At 33.5% G+C, this 26,676-nt stretch overlaps 1 protein-coding gene across 1 annotated transcript in view; it reads left to right on the forward strand.

The window, feature by feature from the left end:
- The window catches only part of GBE1 (1,4-alpha-glucan branching enzyme 1), a 267,868-nt gene that overhangs the window by 120,969 nt on the left and 120,223 nt on the right, over positions 1-26,676 (forward strand). The window contains exons 4-7 of the mRNA XM_077878761.1: positions 5,368-5,493; positions 6,298-6,433; positions 8,586-8,676; positions 12,099-12,308. Coding sequence (XP_077734887.1) covers positions 5,368-5,493; positions 6,298-6,433; positions 8,586-8,676; positions 12,099-12,308 — 563 coding nt within the window. The remainder of the gene's footprint in view (positions 1-5,367; positions 5,494-6,297; positions 6,434-8,585; positions 8,677-12,098; positions 12,309-26,676) is intronic.

Below are 26,676 nucleotides of genomic sequence, written 5' to 3' on the forward strand. Positions count from 1 at the left end.
TTTCTAAAAATTGATCTTTATTTTTGTTCCCTGAACTTTTAAAAAAATTTTAATTTTAATTAACATACAGTTCAATATTGATTTATGGAGTAGAATTGAATGATTCATCATTCACATGCAACACCCACTACCCATCACAATAAGTGCCCTCTTTAATACCCATCACTCATCTAGCCCATCTCCCATACTTCTAAAAATTACTTAAGAATAAATTACAGTATATTTTCTATGTATGTATCATTCTCTTTCTCTGTAAATGTATATATTTATATATACATATATATATTTCAGTCACATTTTAAACATACAAAGGCAGAGTATTCATATTCATTATTGTGCATTGTGTATGCCTGTACCCATTGTTTTATAAATGTTTTCATATATATTGATATGAATACCAAAGTATATATGTATTATATTTGTATATATTTATATGTATTGATATATTTTAGCATATAATATGTACTATTTCAACATATTATATTTATGTGCTTTCTATATATAGTTTTGATTACGTTAGATATTATATAAATTAGAGGTAATTTAAAAGTGGAGATAACATTGCTTTATATATTAGAAATGACTCTGCTTGGTTATTTACTTTAAACTGTATGCTACTAAATAGTTATTTTTATTACTATATTTTTAATTAACCCTGCTTTTAACTTTTTTTTTTTTAATATAAAGAAAGGTTTTCCTTGTATCACATCGCTACTATTTAGGAAAATTAAATTATAATATTCAACATCTGTGTCTTTTCCCTTGGTATTCTACAATTCAGTCATGAAACCAAGTTACAGGGATGTCTGGGTGGCTCAGAGGTTAAGTGTCTGCCTTTGGCCCAGGACATGATCCTGGAGTCTCAGGATCAAGTACCACATCGGGCTCCCCAGAGGGAGCCTGCTTCTCCCTCTGCCTACATCTCTGTCTCTCTCTCTGTGCCTCTCATGAATAAATAAATAAAATCTTTAAAAAAAAAAAAATAAAAGAAACCAAGTTACATTCAAATGCCGTTTTCCAGAGTATGCTAATACTTCTAACCAGTTGAACATGTCCACTGTTTTTATATTAAATTGTTGACCACCTGAGGAGCATGTTATGTCATAATTTTCCAGTCCATAGGAACAATAATCTTTGGCAAGAAGCATTTCAAAAGATACTCCTAGAATGAATGAATACATGTATACATATATTTTTTTTAAAAAATTCTTCACTGTTTTACCAAACTATTTCTTATATTGTTTGAGTTCTAAGTGATATTTTCTAAATAAAATTTGATTTCAAATAGTTCACTAAGTCATTTTTTTTTTTTTAAGATTTTATTTATTTATTCATGAGAGACACAGAGAGAGAGAGAGAAAGGCAGAGGCACAGGCAGAGGGAGAAGCAGGCTCCATGCAGGGAGCCTGATGTGGGACATGATCCCGGGACTTCAGGATCACACCCTGGGCCGGAAGAAAGCGATAAACCACCGAGCCACCCAGGGATCCTCACACTAAGTCAGTTTGACTTTTGCACAGGTAGAGATTTCGTTTATATACTTGTTTATTGATTAATATCTTTGGATGGTAACGTCCCATAAGTCAAAGAGATACTTTGACTTATTAAAAAAGCCTGTTTATATTTTTACCATGTTACAAAATGTTATAATTTTATAAAATATACATTTGCCCTGTAAAAAGCTCATCATGATATTGTATTCATTAGCATATTTCTTGAAGTAATTTGACATATTTTTTGAAGTTTTATTTTAATACTCTGGCAGTATATTTAAGGTACATACTATATGCAACCGGAATAGCACAGCTCCATAGATGCATATGCAGTTATGTAATTAATGTATTCACAATACTTACTAAAATATTTATTTGTTTCAGATCAAAAATGTTGTACAGAGAAGGGATGCCTGGGTGGCTCCATTAGTTAAGTGTTCCAGTCTTCATTTCAGCTCAGGTCATGATCTCATGGTCCTGGGATGGAGCCTGCAATGGGCTCCCTGCTGAACAGGGAGTCTGCTTGTCTCCCTCTCCCTTTGTCCCAACCCCCACTCACATGCGCTCTTTCTTTCTCTCTAAAATAAATAAATAGATATTTAGGGAAAAAAAAGTTACACAAATGAAATGAAGTAATATATACACACATACAACCAGGAAATAAAAGCTACCAATAATCTATCCATAGATAGATTCACCTAAATATTTTTTTCTATTTATTAAAATGCTTTAGTCCATGGGTTTCTGTGCATTTACATTAGGAGACAATACATTCTTTTTCATAACATGAAAGAATATTCTTATAACCTTCAATATAATTCAGTACTATAGTTTTACTACTATATATTATTTAGTCTATCACTTTTTGCCAATTAATAGTAAGATCAATAGACAGGGATATAGTTCTTTGGACAGATCTCCAATTACTTCCATGGCAAAGTTCTGTAATTAGAATTGCTAAGTATTGAGAATTACTTTTTTTTTAATGCATATTGCCAAATTGCTATTCAGAGCTTTCATACTATTTCATACTTAGACTAGCGGTGTATAAGACTTTCAATTTAGTAGTATCAAGTAAATTCTTCTACTTCATCAGCTGTTAGACTTAATATCATTGAAAGATCTATCAAGCTATCTCTTTTCAATTGCTTTATAGCATTTGCTATTTTAATGTTGTAAATTAAATGATGTAGTCTTATCTCATGACTTAAAAAACTTTTCATCTGCATCTGAACTTATGAAAGACAAAATCTAGGAATTGCCCTCTCCCCCAAAACATATGAGCAGAATTTAGTCAAGAAAGATTATATTCCTTATTCATTGGAACACCTCTCAAATTATATTTAGATTTACTAGAATATTCTTAGCTGTGCCATGACAATTTAAGGACAGCAAGTCAAAAATGAACTAAGTGGCTTCTACAGGGGAGTGCTTAAGAAACATTGAACTAATGTAATAAAGAAGCCTCCAAAATGTAGGGGCCTAAAGAACAGAAATTTATTTACCTTTTATGTAATGATCACAGATAAGTGTTCCAGATTTGGTGGGAACTTTTGCTTTACTATATCATTGAAAGACCCACCCTTTAGTTCTGTTACTGAGAAGGAAAGAAGAAATTGGATATTAGAAGTTTCCACCCTAAGAAACAATACTAATCAAAATGACAGGGAAGGAAGAAACAGCATTTTTGGAAACAAGAATACTGAAGTCATTCAGTGAATGATTAAATAAATAATCATTCGTCAGGTGTAGAGTTTGATTTTACCCTACCTACAAGCTTGTAACTTGTTATTGTTTCATGGAATCTGGCAGAATACATACAACCCTTGGGTTAGAGACAAATTATTTTATTAATTGCAACACAGTAAGCAGTATGGTTCCCTTTGTCTTCCAAATCTTATGGAGTGACACCAAGTGATCCAGATGGATGATACTCACACAGTTGGTTTGCATCATAGCTCCAGAATATTTATCTTGAGGAATCCATTCTTTCATAGCAAGCAATAAGCAAACCTGTTCTGTATCTTCAGAGGAGACATTTCCGTCATGGTTGCATGCTACAAACACAATTCTGAGAAATAGCTTCTGTCAATAACTGTCAGGACCTTGTATTCTTGGTATACTCAGCAACATACGTAGGAACATGAGAGACCAATGAAAGGACTGTTCCTTCCAACAACAAGCAAATTAATGTTCTAAAGAATGTGAAAATTATTTTCAGCGTGAGGAGATTTTTGATGTGCTCTACGTAAAGTTTCAAATATTCTCTCTGCCATCAGGCACCTTCACAAATAATTATGGGTATATGAATATCCTTTACAGGGACTGTAGAGCAATTTTGCAAAAGAGAGAAAAGATAGATGGATTAAGCAGAGTGTTATTTACTGAAAACTGATTTCTGTATTTTATTTCCTCATGACCTGTTCTCAGTTGATGAGTGAGACAAAAGACCTTCTCAAGCATGTTACTATTGTATATTACACCTGAAATTCATATGGCTCAAGGGACATATCTTTTGAAATGAACACTACTAAAATGGATGAATTCTATTCATTCATCTTTTTGTGATAATTATTTGAATGATAGCAATAGTTAGCTGTCATTGGCTTCAATAAGTAGGAGGCATAATGAAGGAGAAAGAATTTTGTTCATGTAACTTAGACATTGCTTTTCACCACTTACCTGCTCTTACATCATAAATCATGATTCATTATTTTTTGGTATCTGTAGAAAGTGCTATGGTTGCCTTTAAGAGCAAGAAAGTAAGTATCAGAGGCTCTGTATTTAGCTTTCGGCTCTGCTATTCAGTGACTTTTGTCAACTCAATCTCGCTTGATATTTGGGTTATATTCTCTAGAATCGAGTTAAGGTATAATGACGAAAATCCTTTCAAAACTGTAAATTGTTACACACATATTTAATTACCAAGAATTATGTATGCTAGAGCTTTTCTCTACTAAAGGAGACTGAAGAACATATTCTCTGTCAATGCTAAGGGCATAATATAGCTCCTAATCTGAACAATTTTGACCATCCTATACTTACTTTTAGAAGATTTAATTTTTAAAAATCTCTTAAAAAAAACCCCTACCACCCCTACCCCACTTAGAAACCCTGCTCATGTGGCTCACTTTGTTATCTGTGTCGATAAATTCAAAATATTTTATTCAGTGTAAGTCTAAAAGGGTGTATTTACATTTTATTGTTTTTTATTTTTGATAACAATAGTGATACTATTGGCAAATATAAGAATGGATATCTAAAAGGGGAAATGCTTGGTTTTATATGGTAAAGCATACTATGAATAGGCTATAGAAGAAGTTGAAAAGAGATAGAAAATATTTGCAGGGTAGTATCTGTGTGTATGTATGTATGTATGCATATTTGTGTGTGCACAATATAAATGTTAATCAAAACACATTTTTCTCCTTTAGCTTCTTGAAAATGTTATTATTGCTAGAAAAATGAAATGAAAGAGTTAGCAACATAGCTCATTACTTTTTTAATATATAGTAAGATTATGTCCTCCTGTTGATTTATTCACGGTAGCTTTCAAACAATATTCTTGTCTTTTTACTATCTATTTTATGTTTACTTTAATTGACCACTCTAATGGCTGATTGACAATGATGGAAGGTGCCAGAGAATTATAAAATATTTCAAGTGGAAATGAGTTTAATGATCATAACTATAACAGATAAGAAAGTAAAGTCCATGGAATTTATACATCTTTAAGGGTACACATCTATATAGTAGTTTAAATTCTTAAGACCATGCCTCCTTTTCTTACTTGTAGCAGTGCTTATAAACTCTTATGCATTATCTCAGAGTTTTCAAAGTGTTTTAAAGCAATAACATCTCATTCTCTTTTTAGGTAGTTATTAGGAGTAAAAGTGGAGAGATCTTGTATCGTATTTCACCATGGGCGAAGTATGTGACTCGTGAAGGTGATAATGTGAATTATGATTGGATACACTGGGATCCAGAACACCCATATAAAGTGAGAACAACAAATCTTTAAATAAATTCTTGTTCCAGTATTTCTAGGAAAATTAATTTTTACTTCCATAACTTTTATAGTAATGTTCAACTTCTCTCTTCACTGCCAGTTTTATATTTTACATCATAGTGTACCCGATATGCTATACATATATCAGAGTCCATCATCTGTAGCCAGTAAAATATAGAAGTGAGTTGTTTTATCATGTGTTTCTGAGGTTAGGATGGAGAAAGAAATCTCTACATACGGACCTGAAAGGGATACTGTTTTTTGTTGTTTTTTTAATCATAATTTCTGATTCATCACAGATTCCTCAGTGATAGAGTATTTCTCATTGTCATTGGTTTGAAGCAGGATAAGTGTGCTTTGAAGCAAGGGATAGGGAAGAAAGATATCTCATGATATCTCATGGTGTATTATTTAGGGTTATTTTTAAGGCTATATTATTGTCAAAGTTTATATGTATCTTTGAACTCACCCTTCTATCTTCTAAGTTATTAGAGCTTGTTGATAAATGCTTTGCATTTAATAATTATGCATTTTAAGGTTTTGTGTTTTCTCTAAGGCTCAATGATAAGGTATAAGCCATTACGTGATTACTCTTTTAAAACAGATCTATTAACATTTTCCTAAAAAGGAATTTATTTTCAAGAGAAAATTTAATGGATTAGCCAAGTGCCTTTTATATGCAAAAACAGTTCCAAACTATTTGAGTTGATTCATGATTTCACTTAACATGCTTAATCAGGTAGTATCATACCTGAATTTCTGATCTAATTCTTTATATAATTTTATATTCTGTAGTTTAAGCATTCCAAGCCAAAGAAACCAAGAGGTCTAAGAATTTATGAATCTCATGTGGGAATTTCTTCATATGAAGGAAAAATAGCTTCTTATAAACATTTTACATGCAATGTACTACCAAGAATCAAAGACCTTGGTAAGTAATAACTGTGATTTTTATTCAGATAAAATTTTAATGAGTCTGTTCTCTTATTAGAAAAGCTAATTACAAGTGTCTTTTTTTTGTGTGTTAAGAGATTAAATATGTAATAGAAATGCATTTTATTAGGCTTCTCAAATTGCCCTGTAATAGTGATAGCATAGAAAAGAGAAATGGAATAAGATAGAGCATAAGAATTCAAGATATTATTCCAATTTCAATTTTAAGTAATGTGAACTGATGGCTTCCAAACTGTAGATAAATATGTAAGCATAATTACTTTTCTACAGGAGAGAACTTTTATCAATTTGAGTGGTCATTGATTATAGCCTGTTCATTTTAGTCTGTTAGGGGAAAAAAATCTTACATTTTTTAAGGTTACTGGAATTCATTTTGTATGAAAGTATATACATATATATAGTCTGGATGATTTACTTGACAAATATTTATGGTGCATCTTCTTCTAAGACACATTGTTCTAGATGTTTATATGTTGGACTGTAATGACACAGATCCTTGTCTTCAGGGGAACAACTAGGAGAGTTAGTGTATAATGCTGAACTATTGATTTGGTATGCTTTAAAGTTGTTATTTTTCTTTTTATAGGTAATGCTTTTTTTTTTTAATCATTTCACAGCATATTAGCACCTGCTCCAACAGCTAGGCAGGGAGATAAAGCACATTTAATTATTCTGTTTCTGGTAGGCAGTCTAAACTTTGGCTAGAAGAAAGGTTTACAACTCACTGTTCAAGTTTTTGGTTATACATGGATCTTAGTTATCTATAATGGTAAGGATAGATTCCAGAAACTTAAATTAATTAAAGGTATGAAGAATTTAATATTGATTGTGTTTTATAGATACTATATTTGAATTGTCGTGTTTGGAATGTTCTACAATTTAATATTGTAACACATTGTTTATGCCCCTGGTCTTGCAGAAGCTAGACAGAGCAAGGATTTTCTTGTTCATCGTTGTGTTTGAGTTGAAAAGCCCAGGACTCTGAACATAAATGAATCTAAGAATGAGTAATGCCATAAAATTAATAACAAAAACTATAGATTGGTGCTTGATCATAAGAATAATATTTCACATTAGAGAAATAAACTACAAAGTGTATATTGTTATAAAATATATAATTGATGTATGTTAATCCGAGCGGGAGTTTATACACATATTTCTACCATGATGGAAATGTGATAGAGTTAGATTGTTTTTACAATGAAAAAGCCAACAACAGCTATGACCCATAGTTTATGTTATTCTTTAAACATAAGTCTCTAATTCTGAATGTGACTTTGCAATTGTTCCAATATTAGTTATGTACGAAAATATGTACCTGAGAGACTGTATTGACATCAACTGGACTTTGAGAAGAGAGTATTTTCTATGTATGTTACAGCAATGTAACTTTCAGAGCAGTCAAACCATATTTGAAAATTTTGCCAAATTTTACCAAACTTGAAGAAAAAAATGGTTATCTCAGTTATTTTTTTAAAGGTCAGAAGTTTCTTCCTCTTTGATTATTTGCTTATATTAAAAACATGTTAGTAAATGCCTTTAAGGTTATGTGTGCCCATGTGTGCACACATCCAACTTTGGAGTTCTTATATGGGTTAAGAAATTGCAGAAAATAAAAGAATTAATGCTGGTTTTGTAAAAGCTACCTTGTGGAAGAATGAACTTAACTGGAAAATCTTATGTTCTGTGGTAGAAATAATTGAAACAGGAAAAGGTAAAATAAAAGTATGTGGCATGCAACTGGTTACTTTTTTTCAGCTTTCATAATCTATACTATGAATATTACAAGTGCAACTGAAGTTTAGCATATGTAGATTGCCATCTTTAATATTCTAAAGTCAAATTAAGAGTATATTTGCATATCATTTATTACATGTTAAATGAAGGCATTTCAAATAGCTAGTTAGAGTACAACTCTCAAGAACTAACTGTCTAATTTTGTGTTAGAAGGTCAAGACAAGCAAAATATTTTAAAGTAGAACTTTTCAAAGTGATCAGATCATTTATATATAAATGATCATATGTAAAATTTAATGTCTTTAGAAAAAGGATGCTGTGTTTATATATTTTTTTCGTTTCTTTCTTTAAAAATATTGCTTTTAATCTCTACTCGATCTTTGCTTGTATAGGATACAACTGCATTCAGTTGATGGCAATCATGGAGCATGCTTACTATGCAAGTTTTGGTTACCAGATCACAAGCTTCTTTGCAGCTTCAAGGTAAAATGAAAGTCCAACATATAACCATTTTTATTCGAGGAAAAAAATAAAATGAATTTTTACCTTTTATATGATGTTGTTTTGTAACCTCATTTAGAGTTACCAGAGTTTAATAGAAGCTGAGAATTTTTTTTTGGACTGAGATCATAGACTTTGCGTCAAGCCTTATAGGTTGGCCGTGATTCAACATTGCTTTCCATAAAATGATTTCAGATGAAGAATATCCAGTTAACTTACTAAAATTGTCATACATTTGGAGGTCCAAGCTTTAGTCAGAAAATCATGTCTCATGGAAGTCATTATTGCTAGGGCTCACATCCTTTTCTGGAAAGAGATTGACTCCTGTAGAAATGTGACTCAGAAGGCTCTTGGACAAAACCTGAGAGACTCCTAGCTCTGGGAAATGAACAAGGGGTAGTGGAAGGGGAGGTGGGTGGAGGGATGGGTGACTGGGTGACAGGCACTGAGGGGGGGCACTTTGTGGGATGAGCACTGGGTGTTATACTATATGTTGGCAAATCAAACTCCAATTAAAAAATACACACACAAAAAAGGATATACTACTATCTGTAGAAAGATTATCCTTCTTTCTAGGCTAAAATCCAAGGAATGTGTCTCTCTGGGCAGAAAGACACCAAGGAGTCCTATGTAATTGAAGAAGTGCTGACCTGAATGACTACAAGTTGAACAACTTTAACAGTGCTTCCACCTCATGGAGCTCACACTGTGTGGCACATAGACGTTAATCCAATAATCATACATATTGATTTCTTCCCATGATAAAAACTAAGAAGAAAATGACAGGATGGTATAACAGCCCAGAATGAGGTATCTAATCAGTTTAGGTTAGATGTGAACCGATGTTGGAACTGAGATCCAGAACATAATTAAGAGTGAACTGGGAGGAAGGATGAAGTGGAGATAGGGAGATAGCATTCCAGGCTAGAGAAAAAAATACTGATCATTTTATCTGTTTCTTTTGATAGTCCTTCTCCTTCAATAAATTACCTGTATTTATAAACTCTAAATCTTTCATTTCTCTTTTCTTTCTTGAACTCATTCCAAGTAGGCTCCTCACCTCTTCATTGAAATTGCTCTTGTCAAGTGTACTGATGAATTCCAGGCTGTTAAGTCCACTGATCGTCTGTTAACTTACTTGAACTGTCAGCAGCACTTGGCACAACTAGTTTCCTGTACCTTGTTAGGACATTTTTCTTTCCTTCAGTGTTCAGGAAAACTATTATTCTCCTGTTTGTGTTTTTCCTATCTCTCTTGCTGCTTTTTAATTTTTTAAAATTTCCTTTGCTTTTCCTGACCACCAATGTTGAACTTCCAGGTCTCAGCCCTCATTTCCATTCTCCTCTGTATATGAATAACATATGTTGGGGAGTCTCATCAAGTTTCATCCATTCTTATGGCCAAAATACACTTTACATTATACCAGACTCTTCCCTTTTTGCCCATTCCTATATCTAGCTTATCATAAAACCTAACCACCTGTAACTTCAAAGTGTATCCCAAATCTGGCTTCTTCAACTGCTATCACCCTGGTCCAAGCTGCCATTATCTATAACGTGAATTATTTCAGTTAACTGAGCATTCTGTTTTCTCTTGTTCTCCTTCCCCTTCCCTGGCCTTCTCTCCCTCCATACACATGACTACTTTCTGCATAGTGACCAGAGTAACCACTTCAAAATACATAATGTGATGAGCACTGGGTATTATACTAAATGTTGACAAATTGAATTTAAATTTTAAAAAAATTAAAAAATAAAAGGTCATGTCACTTTCTTGCTCAGCACCATCTAATGATTCCTTAACTCTTTCAGGTTAAAAGTGAAAGGCCCTATATTGGTCCATAAGACCCCATATAATCTGGGTCTTAGCTGACTCTCTGGCCTCATCTCTATTGATCATTCCACTCTGGCCACATACTAGCCTATTTGCTATTCTTCCAGGTGTTCCAGCTTATTTCCCCAGTACCCTTTCTCCCTAAACCTTCTATCTTTTAGATATTCACATGCCTTACTCCCTTCTTCTTTCATGTATTCCCTCAAACATTGCCTTCTTCATGAAACTTTCACTTCATAACCCTGTTTAAGATAGCAAACCCACCCTTTCTACCAGTGGCTTTGTTTTGTTTTTTTTCTTTAGAGAAGTTATTGCTGTCTGGCATCCCTCGTGTTTTGCTTATTTATTTGTAGTCCTCCAAATAGAATGTAAATTCCATAAGGGCAGTGATATTTATTTTGTTCACTGCTAAATCCCAGAGCATAGAAAATTTCATGACACATGGTAGATAGCTTAATAAGTATTTGTTGAAAAAAGCAAGTGAATGAATGAAATTTTGAGGCTATTTATTCATTGAACACGCTGTTCATTGCATAGGGGGAAAAAAAGGCTAGGTGGCTGGAATAAGGAGAGAAAACAGTAAAGTGTCATTAATCTAAAGTTACTGGAAGGAGCCAAATTAGGCAGTGCAGTCCACAGTCTTATCCTAAGGACCATGGGAATGCAAGTATAATTTTAGGTAAATATGAAATGATAACATTTGCATTTTTTAAAGATAGTTCTTACTGCCTAGGGGAGTTGGCTACCAGGAGACCTGCTATATACTAAGTGTTGTACTGTATCATGGGAAACCAGATGGTCACAGCTCCTGCTTTCAAGAAGAATATGGCCTAGTGAAGAAATGAGATAACAAATAATCACAAGGGTGATTGGGTGATTATTTTATATAAAAGGCAAAGTTGATGCTATGGAAGGCCAATATTGAGATTTTGCATAGGTTAAGAAAAACCTTCCCCCTTAGGAGTGATTTTTGTTTTCTATTTCATGTAGACTAGAAAACTGCTATTAATGCAAACACATGTGCCTTTGAGCTACCCATGTTTTCTGCTTGGGTGGTGACAGACATGGTATATTCTCTTGGCCTTCTAGTTCCTGAGGGCATTCCAGTTTGGGAATAAGGAAGTGCAGGAGAGCTGGCCTCACTCAAGACACCAAGGTTATTCAAAGAAATACTCCAACAGTCCCCATCCTCAAGCATACACATTCACAGGAATGGCCAAGTATATAAACAGGGATGACCATTCTCTTCAGGCTATGTAGGCTTGGAGAAGGAAATCATCTCTGAGTATAGAAAGCAGAATTTACTGTATATCTACTTAAATTATGAATTTTTACTGAAATATAAGTCTACATCTAATTGCTGTATTTAAATTATTATTTTTTATCTAATGCCTTTAAATTTTGTTTAAGAGAAAATATTATGCCACTTTGACTTGCATCTAAGTATTATATCATATTGAATTTGCATATTTAAAGTAGGACTGTACTGATAAAACAATTGATATGCAGTAAATGATTGGTTGTTTGCTTTAAAGATACAATTTTGCTTTTACTTTATTCTTTACCTTTAGCCGTTATGGAACACCTGAAGAGCTAAAAGAACTAGTTGACACAGCTCACTCAATGGGTATTACAGTCCTCTTAGATGTGGTGCACAGCCATGCTTCAAAAAATTCAGAAGATGGATTAAATATGTTTGACGGGACAGATTCCTGTTATTTTCATTCTGGACCTAGAGGAAATCATGATCTTTGGGATAGTCGATTGTTTGCCTACTCCAGGTAGGTACCTATCATATGGAAATGTCTTTGTTTAAAAAACATTTCAAGGAATTTTACTAAGTTCATTGTGTGTGTAGTCTTTCACTGGTATATAATTTCTTAATCCAATTATTTAAAATTTTATAAGGAATGTTTACATAGAAGAATTTATCTTCTTTTGAATAGCGTATGTATTTGTCGCAAGTTGCACTAAATTTCAGGTTTACTAATCTTATGTCATTTAAAACATATTGGTTATATAGCATTTAAAAGGATTAATATGAATGTTTTTTAGTATATAAAAGAATACTTTCTAAGGTTGAATTAACTATAGTACATCTCTTTAATAAATATGCATTGTTTTAAGTAATCTGTTTTTAAAAATTGTACTTCATATTTTGCTTTCTTAATAATATTGCCATGTTCTTGATCGCAGCTATATTAATATAACTGTAAAAACAACTAACATCTGTTAGTATGTAATACATCAGATATGATGTCAAATGTTTTAGATACATTAGCTACATATTTATTATTTTATTTTTTTTAAGATTTTTTTTAAAATTATTTATTAATGAGAGATACAGAGAGAGAGAAGGGAGGCAGAGACACAGGCAGAGGGAGAAGCAGACTCCATGCAGGGAGCCCAATGTGGGACTAGATCCCAGGTCTCCAGGATCAGGCCCTGGGCTGAAGGCAGCGCTAAACTGCTGAACCACTGGAGCTGTCCTAGCTACATATTTTATTTTACTTATTCTGCATAGCATCTCTATTTAAATGTGGTAAGTCCTTTTGTTAGGACCATGTTACGTAAAAATAAACTAAGGCTTAATGTTGAAACAAGATTAAACACATCTCTGACTTCTTTTGCCATTTAAATAAAGGGTGTTTTAGGTGATTAAATAGCATTACATGGCAAAAATATTTTAAAAAGCCAAAAATACTATCAGTTTATATCTGTTATTGATTATAAGTGAAAATATAATGAAAACATGCTGTCAGGAATATCAAAACCAGCAGAGCATCAATGTGTAACTAATTTTTATAATAAATATTTTTGAAAGAAGCTTAATGAATTTTCTTTTGGATGTTGCATTATACACAAATATACACATGTGTGGAAAATGAGCAGTGTAGAAAAATGCTTTAGTAAGTACTTTGACAAAATGAAGATTTCTAATTTTTCACCATAAATTAGATGACTTTCATATGGAGGAAATTGTTTTCCTTTGCTCTTTCCTGAATAGTATACATTGCTTTATATTTCATAACCATATAGGACTCACTCACGCCAGACGAAGCAGCATAACATATGAGAAAAGACACAAGAGGTAGAAGCAGGTGGCAGGGTTCCAGGCCTACTTTCATTCTGAAACAAATCGATTAATCATTCTGGTTCTCAGGTTTTTCATTATAAGAGGAGGCAGTGTTTAGGGGCTAATACAATTCCCTTTGTAACGGTATTTTGTATCTGTGTCACCTTTTTGAACATTGCTTTTCCTAGTACAGATTTTCAACAAGTAAAAAGAACTAAACCTGTGCTAATTCTATAGTATAACTCCACTATTGAAAAAATCTTATAAAAGTAGATTGTGGGCAAAAGATACAATTAATTGAACTCTCTGGTTCTTATTTAGATGAGTCAGAGTGGACTTTATACTATAGAACTGTGCCTTATGAAAGACATTCATTAAATGGTTAAATTTTTGTGTTATGAACCAATTATTCTGTAGAACTGTGTCTTTAAAAAGAAATACTTTAAGTGGGTGGATTTTTATGTTAAAAATGATTATTTTATTAAAATATTTATTATAGTGTGTTTTTCTGTACCTCGAGCTCTCATAGTCCACTAAAAGTTATACAATTTTCTAAATAAAAGGGATTATACGTAATTGTTTTAAAAAACATCTCTGTTGTAGAAGTTAAGTCATATGTAACATTTTATTTAATACTTGGTTTCTTTTGTTATGGAATTAACTATTAATCTTTCTCAGGTGCTTACTTTTGGCAAATAATATAGCATGGTTTTGGCTTATTTATATTATGACTAATTTTTTTGGTTGCATTATGTCATATAGGCTTAGTCCTTTGTAAATATAGTTTTATTTAAAATGCATTTGTATAGTTCTGTTTGATAATACCTCTTTTTTCCAATTTAGTAGAATTAGTTTTTTCTATATAGGTTTATACTATTGGTTGTAACATCATTATATAAAATAGATACAACCCTACAAAGCAAAATTAAACAATTTAAATCACCAAATTTAAACAAATAATTTTTAATACTTAGGTTTCTCAGTATATAAAATACTACAGATTCTAGGACTCTGAATTATTTTCTCAATACTTTATGTTATTTATTAAAAGCTTTTTTTAAACAAAATTTGTATTAGCTTGATAAAACTTATCAAGGTTTTTCTTTTACATTTTCTTTCTTCTCTTCTGATTAGAGTATATGTAACATAACATTGCTCTGCTGCAATACTAAAGCCATTTTTATAATCAGCATTCACGTTTCAAGTCCTCTTCTGTCCTTTCAGTTATTTATTGCTGCTTAACAAACCAGCTCAAAATTTAGTGACTTCAGATAACAGCAGTTGTTTATTTTGCCTCCAAATCTGCAATTTGGGCATAATTCAGAGGGATAGCTCTTCCTTTCTACATGTTGTGTCAATTGGAGTGGCTCAGTTAAGGGGCGGATCTTTCAGTGTCCATTTTAAAGATGGTTCACTTACTTGACTGACATAGTGCTGGCTGTCAGCTAGGAGCTCAGCCATGACTATGATGGGCCAGCAGGCCTCAGTTCCTCTTCTTAGAGCTCACTCCACAGGTTACTTGAGCTTTCTTACAATAGTGAATATTCCAAATGGCTTGCATTTCTTATGGTCTGGATGGAGAAACTGACCTAGCTTCATTTCTTGCTATAAACTGTAGGTCAAACACAATTTCAAGGACAAGGCACATGAACCCCTTCATTCAGTGGCAGGAGCATTAAAGAATTTTTGTGCTGTGTTTTAAACCCCCCACATCTAACAAGTTTTGACCATACACAATAAATATGCCACTTCACAAATTAAAAAAAATTTTTGAAATACCTGTCTATGTGGAAATACTTTTTTGTCATATTTTTGTTATAGCTTTGTCTATAAGCAATTTTTTTAAAAAAATATACTTTTCATTATAAAAGTAATGTCATTGTTGATAATTAATTAATATAAAAAGGCACACATTTTCCAAAATAAAAACTTATTTTTCTTAGTAAATATAAATAGCATTCTTTGTACATGAGTATAAATTCATTAAACATGTAAATAAACACATGAAAACCCAGCCACCTCCCCATAGAATAGCTACTCTGCCTGTGATTTTGGGTTTGTTCCTTATCCAGGTGAAATCAGAAACTACATATTTTAAAAGATAAGTTCTCTTCAACCCCTTATCATTGATTTGTTGATTTTTACTATACTCCATGGAAAAGTACATATGAAAATGGTACCTGGTTTATGTAAGGCCTAAGTCTCTTTTTTGAAAACTTGTAATAATTTTTGAAATTATATATTTACTGCTTGAAAAAAATAATCTTATATAAAATCAGCTTCTGTAGAGATAGGTTGCTGATGCTCATTTCATCCTATCTATATGTCACAACCTGTCACCGTTTATAATCTCTGATTCAAGTGCCATCATCAAGTTATCAGAATTAAATCTCTCTCTCTGAGTAATACCAGAGATCCTGACTGCACTATTTCATTACCTGCTATGAATAAATTTCCAATCAGGAGCTGCCCATGTTTTAATTTTCTGTCTACTCGGCTGAACTGCCTTCTAGCTCCGCTAAATTACTAATGACAGTCCATAACAGAGATTGGGTTGTCCTTACTTTAGTTGGTAAAGAGAACTTTCTGACAGATCTGTCATCTATAAGTTTCTGAAGTTTATAGAGTTAAGAAATAATGGATACAATTTAGAGGTCTTGGTTTTAGATTCTGGTTTTGCATATTCATCTGGCACAGATGAATTATATCTGGCATGTAAATGTAGTTGATAAAATAACAAGACAACTGCAGATTTGTTGAGCCTAAACAATTATTATGCCTTAACTATTACTAAAGCTTCAATTGAGTACCTTTTCTTTGTTAAATATTTCTATCAGAGATAAGATATATTGGATCTCAAAGGAGATAACATAGTAGAGCTAATGCTCATATTATCTCTGAACCTTACATTTGGGTACAAAGGTAGTACAATCCTATTCCATCAGCATGATTTTGTGATGAAACAACTATTAGATAGGAAGATGCTCTACAGTTATCTTGAGTTACTAGAGTTCCTTCTAGAAACAAAAGTAAATCCAGTTTGCTTTTTAAGGTCTTAATCAAATACTTCATAGTATAAACACTATAATAATTGGGTTTTTAATCCTTTTAATAAAAGTTTAATAAAAGTTTTAATAACTTTTCCGTAATTTAGAATGTGGAATAAAATTCATGTGGGCTTGCCCTGTTTAGAGTGGATATTTGTATCTTAAGCAGTCTATGGTATCATATTTTTTTCCTTTTTTTTTGGTTTGTCAATATAGTAAATTACATTTGTTGATTTTTGAATGTTAGGCCAGTCTTGCATTCCTGGGATAAACCCTCATGAACATAGTTGCTAATATTCTGAACAAAATTTTAGCATATTAATAAATGATGTTTTACCATGACCAAATCAGTTCTTAATGTTGAATCTTAATTTAAGGATTATTGTGCACTGATATATTAGCTAGTAGGAGAAAGATGTTTAAAAACTAGTATTCAGGACATGAATAGAAACTTCTAGGGATGCCTGGGTGGCTCGGCCGTTGAGCATCTGCCTTCAGCTCAGGGCATGATCCTGGGTCCAGAGATCAAGTCCCACATGGGGCTCCCTGCATGGAGCCTGTTTCTCCCTCTGCCTATGTCTCTGTCTCTCTCTCCTTCTGTGTCTCTCATGAGAATGAATAGATAAAATCTTTAAAAATGATAAAATAAAACAATAATTTTGGAAGTTTCTTTTTTTAAAGATTTTTTTTTTTTTTCATGAGAGACACAGAGAGAGAAGCAGAGACACGGGCAGAGGGAGAAGCAGGCTCCATGCAGGGAGCCTGATGTGGTACTCCATCCTGAGTCCCCAGGATCACGCCCTAGGCTGAAGGCAGCACTAAACCACTGAGCCACCCTGGCTGCCCTAAAATTATTATTTTAAAGAGAACTTAAAAGTCATATACTTCTATGTGGTTTCTTAAAGAAAAAAAAAAAAAAAAGAAAAAAAAAAGAAAACCATGTCATTGGGTGAAATAATTTCATTTTTTCTGTAGTAGAAATGGCCATAGGACACCTCGGTGGCTCAGTCAGTTAAGCATCTGACTCTTGATTTCATCTCAGGGTCATGAGTTCAAGCCTCAGGTGGATCTCTATGCTAAGTGCAGATTGGAGCTGGCTTAAGGTTCTCTTTCTCTCTCTCTCTCTCTCTCCCATTGCCCCTCCTTGCTCCCTGCTCTCACATGCTCTTTCTCTTTAAAAAAAAAAAAAAAAAAAAAAGACTACAATAACAGATAAAAGCATAGTAAAAGTATATGTGTGCAACTACTTTTGAAAACAGTTTGGTATTATCTAGAAAACTTACAGAGTCATATGTCCTAGGATGTGTTACAGAGTATATATGCTTGGTTAACTCTTGAGCATATACTTATCAGAACTTTGGGGAAAAATAGACCCCAAAGTCATTCCCTTTGGGATACAGGTGATATTTTAAAAATTAACTTGAAGTAATGGTCTTTAAATCTCTGCTATGAAGAAAACATTTTGGGGAAAATACCAAGAAAAAATTTCTATCATTGTGATTTTATAGCCACATAAAATGTTTTAGTCATAAAAGTTCTTTGCATACACATAAATCTTGGAGGTAGTTTTTACCAAACTTTTTTTTTTTTCAAGTTTTTTTATTTATTTATGATAGTCACAGAGAGAGAGAGAGGCAGAGACATAGGCAGAGGGAGAAGCAGGCTCCATGCACCAGGAGCCCGATGTGGGATTCGATCCCAGGTCTCCAGAATCGCGCTCTGGGCTAAAGGCAGGCGCTAAACCGCTGCGCCACCCAGGGATCCCCCAAACTTTTAAAGTGGGTTCAGTTTTAGTATATCTTAAGCCCAATGGTTCTAAATATAAATATAAATGAATTCTCCTGTGGTTACTTGGCAAAAATAACCTAGCTTCAGGGAAAATTGAAATATACAAGTCACATTTCAGCAAAGATGGTAGATGATGAAGGGAGTTGAAAAAGGAATTTTATAACATAATAATCATAGCCATTGACCCTCTCATTTACATCTGTGTATTTTAGCGAGCTGTTACAGCCAGGACAAGCATTAACATCACATATTAAAGTGACTCTTAATTTCAATCAGACTCTTGATTATTTTATCTTTATTTTAAAATTAGTGTCTTTGTGTGTATGAGTTAACAGTCACTTAATGTATTAAAAAAGTGGCATAGATATACAATTAATAAATATATATATGGAGGAATGTGTTGAAAAGTTTTCACTGATAAGGCATACAACAAAAAAGTTTACAAATCACTGAATTAGACCATTTTTTAGGTAAATTAAGGTTAACATTGTAGATTTTTTTAAAAATAAACTTGTTAGGTTGACATAGATTTTTTAAAAAAATAAACTACTTTTTCTGAATAATTCATTTATTCTATTGACTTGTTTAACATTAAACATCTACCAAGAGTCATGTCTTCAGAGAGATGATGTTTTCAATATATTTAAATGTAACACAAACCCTAAAATAAAATACATGTTTTTAATTTCTTTGGATAGATTGCCAAACATTTCATACTTTTTAATTGAAGTAATACATCATCTTTTTAGACAGACAAGTATCTGTCCTATTTGCTTTGAAATTGACAAAAAGAAAAAAGATGATTTTTATAAAGCAAATGATAGATAATTAAACGACAATTTTGGACATAGATTTAGCAAACAGCTAACTATTCCAAAGACAGACAATTAAAAAGAAACAAATAATAGCCTCTTCTTCATTAAGAATATTAAAATCTCACAGTAAGATTGTTAATAGCTTCAGTGAATGCTGAATATTCCATAAAAAGTCTTGTTTTCTTTTTTCATAGTATTTGTTTCTTTTCCTTTTCGTGTTTCTTTGTTGTACAAACCAGAACCTTATTTCAGCTTGATTAAAGAAAATGGTTAAATCTAGTATTTCAAAGAAAGTAAAGTTAGATTCAAAATTCAGACAGACTAATTCTCTTTTGTAAAAGAGATTAAGAAAGTTGCTATATCAATCTAATCTGCCTGGAATTGAGTGTGAATAGTAGAAATGTAACTTCTCTCACAGGGTTTATGAGATTATTCAGCCTAGCAGAAAGGTTTCTGTTGATGCAGAGCACAGCACAGGGGTCAGGATTTACAGTCTTTGTATGAACTTTGTTCCTCGTATTATTTGCCCCGTTTATTCCCCTCAAGTCTAAAATTTAGGTGCACAAGGGTATTGTGAAAATATTTTGAGTATTTAGGTCTTATTCACCTGTAACATTCATTCTCAAATCCAAACTTACTGTAAAGTAGGACAGTTCTACTTGGTAATTTGCCCTAAATTTGAAAATGCTGTGCATCGATCGCTCTAAATGTAGCTTCTTTAGCCTAAGACAGTGGTCCATGTTAGTGAAAATGGCCTGAAAGTCCCTATTCAATGATTATTCATTTAAGTGTGGAAATAACATGGAGTCTATAATGTTAGTACCTTGTTTTGTTTATGACTTTTTAAACAGGCAGGTAGAAAGTGAAAACAATATTTTCCATCTGAGAGTAACAAACAACTTGTTTCAGCGTGTCTGTTTCCTAGGGTACGGACTAGCAGTTTTGAAGTTACGAAGCAATATTTCATAGTTTACTAGTCACATGATTTCCTTAGCATTAAGCTGCAGATAAATAATCCATGTTGTATTGAACCAATTATTTTCAGAAAATATAGGTATCTCATAATTTTGGAAGGACACATTTATAAGTAATATAAAGATTATTCATTTTTGAGGCCTTTCCCCTATTCGTATAGATTAGCGATCAGGCCTATTTTTCTTTCATTGTTAGTAAGAGAAGCCTTCCACCTCAGGATTTATTTCATTGTCTCCTTCCAGGTTAATCTGTTTTCCAAAGATCAGATGTTTGCCTGTGTAGTCTTTCAAAATTCTGTCTGCTGAAAGCATCAGTAAACCTCAGGAGCAGTTAGAGTTAACATTTTCTCTGAGTGCTTCAGGAAACAAAATAGCATAATAGCCAACTTTTTAAAGCTTGAGTTCTGTTCCTGGTACTGTGTGAGGGGTAGCAAATGGAGCTGACTGGCTGTGCAGGTGTGTTCCTCTGGTCTCTATGGAGCAATGATGATTTCAGGGGTCACTGTTGGTAAGGGACATTCAGCTTGGAGGAATTATTGAACTTCCTTCTGTGACTACCTGACATAAGAAAATGACTCCTCTTGTCTCCCCACCATTCCCTCTCCCCTGTTCTCTCGTTTTTCTCCATTGTACTTATGTGTGACATTCTAAGTAGGTACTGTTTTTCATTTTCATGTCATATGAGCTGTTTGTATTATATAAAGAAGTGAAATAATTGTTTTTTTATAGAATATCTTTGATTTAAAGAAAAGCAGTCTTGAGTTTTCTCTATCTTACAAGCTTTTCACTATCAAATCTGCTTCCCATGAAAGTGATGCTGCACAGTATTGATTTGGTGGGGTTGTATTTTCTTTCAAACTGAATTCAGTGAAGGAAGCTACAAAAGGTACCACCAGCCTATATATATATATATATATATATATATATATATATATATATATATATATATACACACACACACACACACACATATACATGTATATATGTATATATATAAATTTTATTTATAATAAAATTTACTTATTTATATATAAATATATATAATTTTATATATATATAATTAATATTGTTATAATTAAAAATGGTGGGATCCCTGGGTGGCGCAGCGGTTTGGCGCCTGCCTTTGGCTCAAGGCGCGATCCTGGAGACCCGGGATCGAATCCCACGTCGGGCTCCCAGTGCATGGAGCCTGCTTCTCTCTCTGCCTGTGTCTCTGCCTCTCTCTCTCTCTCTGTGTGTGACTATCGTAAATAAATAAATTTAAAAAAAATGTTTAAAAAATGGTAAAGATCTGGTGTAATATAAAGTAGGGGGTTTTGAAATTGGGTGACTTGGATCATGAGCCAAGTAGCTTAATGCTTGAATCCATTTCCTGTATAAAGAACTCTTAATGATATTTTTTATGTGCCATAAGGCAGCCGTTCAGACTACTTTAAATAATGATTGAAAATGCACAGTAAACTAAAATACAAAGTGGAGCAAAAGGAAAGTTTGGAGTTGTACTTTCAGATTTTTACTAAAGAAGGCAAGCAGGGCTTACCTTACAAACCCAAGGCAACTGAGGGAAGCAGGCCGGATGGTGCCATTGGGAATCTGGTGCAAACAGGTTCAGTCTGAATGGGCTGCCACTTTCCTTGTGACAGCGTGACCTGTACATCCACGTTTTATTTGAAATCTCTCCAGTTTTGGGACACCTGGGTGGCTCAGCGGTTGAGCATGTGCCTTTGGCCAGGGGCAGTCCCAGGATTGAGTCCAAGTCCCACATCAGGCTCCCTATGGGGAGCCTGTTCCTCCCTCTGCCTATGTCTCTGCCTCTCTGTGTGTCTCTCATGAATAAATAAATAAAATCTTTAGAAATCTCTCCATTTTTAAATGTCTCCATTGTTGGAAGGGGTAAGCAATAGGATGTAACCGCGGATAGACCTGCATGCAAGACTCAGGCTCCTTAGTACAGAATGTACACTGCCCACCGTTTCCATAGTGGGAACTGTTGTGTGGACAAAGCTCTGAGATAGTGAAGTGTTTTTGACCATCTGGATAGTGTGTGTACCTGAGCACAGTTAAGGTCCCCTCTACAAACTTCTAAGATTCTGATGGGCAGGTATGGAGAGCCAATCATCTTGCAGCTGCCTGAGACAAGCCTTGTACGTAAATTCTCTTGCTTGTTAAAACTGCCCCCTCTCAATCTGAAGTAGCCTGCCTCTTTCTTGTCTCCCCACCAGATCATGTATTCCAGTCTCAGATCATACCTAGAAGGTCCCTGAGATTGCAGTCAAAAAGCAATTAATTTAAAATTTTGAAATTACCACACAGACCAAAGGAGCATAATTTGAGATGGATATAATTCCTGGACCACTGGGGCTATCTTTGTACCCTAAGATACAACCTTGGGTTGTGAATATATCAGATTCTACCAAATTTCCTAAATTAAGTAATAAATTAAGTAGTGAGTCAAATATGATAAGGACAATGATACTTCTATAGAATAAACAGGATTCTTTGTAATTCTTTGTTTTTGGATTAGCAATGAGAATTTTTTAAACTTAACCTGATTGCAGGATATTATCACTCAGAATTAACATCTCCTTGATTTCAAGTAGCAGAGGAATCAAAAAATAAGTGCCTTTTAAGACAGTCTCAGTAAAACAAAATGTACATTTATTAAAGAAATCTACATAGTTAAAATGCAGTGACCTTTGTTTCTTTTAAGACCTTGCACCTAAGTTGTGATTTCTCTAAAAAAAAATTGTAAATGTGGTTATCGATATTTGGAGGCAGTACAGATATAGGGAATGGGAGGAAGCCTGGACTCAAATACTAGTTCCACCAGTGATTACCATGTAAATACAGTCAGATTCATGAATCTTTCTAAAATTTGATTTCCTCCTCTTAAAAAAAAATATTTTAATTGTACCTTGCTCCTACGACTGTGAAGATTTAGTGACACAGTTACCCCCGTGTCTGACTTGCAGTTGTGATAATTGCATTGTCACCATCATTGCCATATCATCATTGTCATAATTTTCTTGTGGACAGATTAACCAGCCAGCCTCATCCTCTGAAACATAATTAGAGGCCTGAAAACAAGTAATGGCATTTTTTTTCATGAACCAAAATATGTCCCATAATCACTGTGGATCTTTCTTCATGTCGTCTCATACTATATTTTAAAAGCATGTTAAGCTATTTTGTTTGTGGTAGAAGCACAAAATTAGGAACATTTGTGGGAAATGACTGATGATGATCAACATCTAATGGTCACAGACAAGAGCAATGGTAGAGAGAGAGAAAACCCATTAAGGTCAGAAACCAGAATGGAAAGCACAGCACTGTAAGGCCACTTAGGTGCAACAGCAGACAGTTCCACACTCTGGTATCTCTCTGGGCATCATTAAACTGCAGTGTAGAATCATCATAATGAATGTGAGTCATTAATAAATGTTTTGTTTGAAAATTTTAAGATGGCAGGCAAAAGGAAAATGTAACTTTGAAGTATTGCTGCTAAACATGTTAAAATTTTAAATGTTGTTTTAAGGGTTAAGTTAAAGTTATCTGTCAGCAGTTTTTGTTTTTTGTTTTTTGTTTTTAATGAGGATTACCATGAAAACTTTGAGTGGACTTCTTTGTTCCCTTCCCGTGTAGTAAGCAAAACATCTTTCTACTAATTATTATTTTTAAATTTTCTGGCACAAAAGGCATTGTATTAAACAGTGTTGAATTAACTTTGAAATCAGAGACCATCTTTTCTATTTTTCATCAATCAATATTTTATGATACTCCATTCTGATTTTGAGTCTCAGAAGGTTTATTGTACATCAGATTGTTTAGTCTTTCCCAATAATGGAGTTGGGTTTTTTTGTTTTGTTTTGTTTTGTTTTGTTTTTGTTTTTGTTTTTGTTTTTACTGTAATGGCCAGGCTGTTTTTGATAGTAGTATCTAGACTAATTCACTCAGGAAGGGCCTACTTCATTCTTATAGTCCTCTTTTCTTTCTGTTTTGAGTGACCATTGTTGTGGCCATGATTATAAGTGTGGAGATCATACCTTTATGCTTGTTATTCTGTGCCCAGTCTGGAATGGCATTTACCCCTGATGTTTTTCTTTCTGGCAAAGTGTTATTATTAAGAATTGCCTTATAATAAGCTAGCATGGGCTTTGCTTGACCTACAGTTGGTCCTTGATTCTGCCATGAGCTAATCTACTAGTTTGTGTGGTTACAGTTGAAAGGCTATCAGAAATAGTCTATCTCTCTATCTTTCCCAAAACTTTTCCAGAAGTAAGGTATCTAACATCTCCTGTACAAGAAGAGAATTCAGGGAGTTTAGTGATAAAATGATAGATAAACATAGCAGACCCTTTCAGACCATAGGGGTGGTGCAAGATTCATTGAGGGTGCCGTCTCTGCTACCAGGCTGCTGGCTGGCATGGTTATTGGGAAAAATGGGAAATTATAGGGAAGATGTACACTAAAGAAGCATGCAAAATAGAAACCCAACAGTCCTGCTGAGGCTCATATAGAATAATACTGTCAAAAAGAAATATAATGCAAACCACATACATAATTTAAAAATGTTCTAGTGTCTACGCTCATCTCTAAAGTAGTGATTAAAAAGAAACCTACCTCATAGAGCTGTTGGAAGATTTTAAATATTAAAAATATGTGCAAATCTTAACATAGTTCCTGGACTATTATAAGAATTAGTTTTGTTTCTTAAAACTTCCATGATTTGTTTGCTCCACATCCATACTAAGTTGTTGAGCTCAAATTTATGTATCAAGCAATCTATGAACATATATCCCTTTAGCAATTACAATTCCTCTTTATAGTATGTCCAAATTATTTCTCAAATAAAGATGGTCTTTCCTACTCCCCACCCTGAGTTATATGCTCTTATTTATCTGCCTTCACTCTTTGCTCTCTTACCTGTGAATATATGTTTTATTTTATCAGTTACTAGATTGCATTATTATTATTAGTAGTAGTAGTATTAGTATTATTATTATTATTTGGCTTTTCTCCTCTACACCAAGCATGAATGTAAGCTTCAACAAGGCAAAGACAGTGTTTGTCTTGTTTTTTTTGTTAGCCCTCAGGGCTAGAACAATGAGTGCTTGACTCATTTAGACACAAATTTGTTGGATGGATAAATAAATGGATGAATGTATTTATGCTTTCGAAGTCTTCCAAATAAGAATATAGGTTTTATACATCTTATAACCCCATTGTTAAGCATAATCCCTTAGAACCTACCAGAGTAGACTGTTCAATGTTTGTCCAGCTGAGTAACAATGAAACCCATTATCTCTACCATGTAATGCTTTTGAATATTTTAGCTCCCTTTATACCCAGATATAGCAAATGGTGTTTCAGTTAATTCATGAAGTAACAATAGCATCTAGGTTTGTCAGTGCCCTTTGTTGCAATATAACTACTTTGGGAAATGATCCACCAAAGAGGAAAGTTCAGCAGAATTATCAATGTGTGTCACATGAAGAGTGTTCAAAGCTCAAATAAATTTGGAAAACCCTGAATTAAATCAAGCTCAACATTTCTTCATAGTTGAAATTCTTGGAATATTTAATTAGCTAATGTGCATTTTGAACCTACAAGTAAGTCCTATAAAATAATACTTAATGTCTCAAATTTCTTTGACCTCAAAGTACTTCAATGCACTTTGAAAAGATTTTTTTAAAATCTTAACATGGCTTAAGAGGTTTTTGAAGGGCCTGGATCTGATCTCATCTTAAATACTCTTTCTCTCACTTATTAATCTCTTACCATCCCTGGTGCTTTTCCCACATCGGGACCTCTGTGCATGCTTCTCCCTCTGCCTGTGGTATTTCCCTTGTATGACCATCTCCTATTGATTTTCTAGTCCACAGTGGAAAAGCCCCTTCTTAACTTTACCAGTGTAAATTCTCATGGTTCCCTCTTTTCATCCTTCATTTATTTATGATAATCTGTGGTTAAAATTTGTGATTGTATTTTCATTCTGTATTTTAAAATAGTTATCACTTACTGATTTTTCCTTTGATCCCAAATTCAGAAGATTTCCCATTGGATCAATGTGCATGTGAAAACATCACATACAAACATTGTTGATGGTAGCTTTACATTTTTGTAAAGAATGTCCTGTTTGAGTGTGTCTGGGTGACTCAGGGTGTTAAGCATCTGCCTTTGGCTCAGGTCATGATCCCAGTGACCTGGGATGAGCCCCACATCTGGCTCAGTGCTCAGCGAGAAGCATGCTCCTCCTCTCCTCCCACTTATGCTCTTTCTTGCAATCTCTGTCTCTCAAATAAATAAATAAAATCTTAAAAAAAATATATCGTTTTTGAAATCTGCATATGAAGTAAAACACAAATTTTCATTAATCCTTTAACCAATGAATGTATAGTGACAGTGACATGTGGTAGTTAGGGGAGTGAATTAGGATAGCTTGGCTTTGG

The sequence above is a fragment of the Canis aureus genome, chromosome 30 (assembly GCF_053574225.1).
Source record: "Canis aureus isolate CA01 chromosome 30, VMU_Caureus_v.1.0, whole genome shotgun sequence".
Classification (NCBI taxonomy): Eukaryota; Metazoa; Chordata; class Mammalia; order Carnivora; family Canidae; genus Canis; species Canis aureus.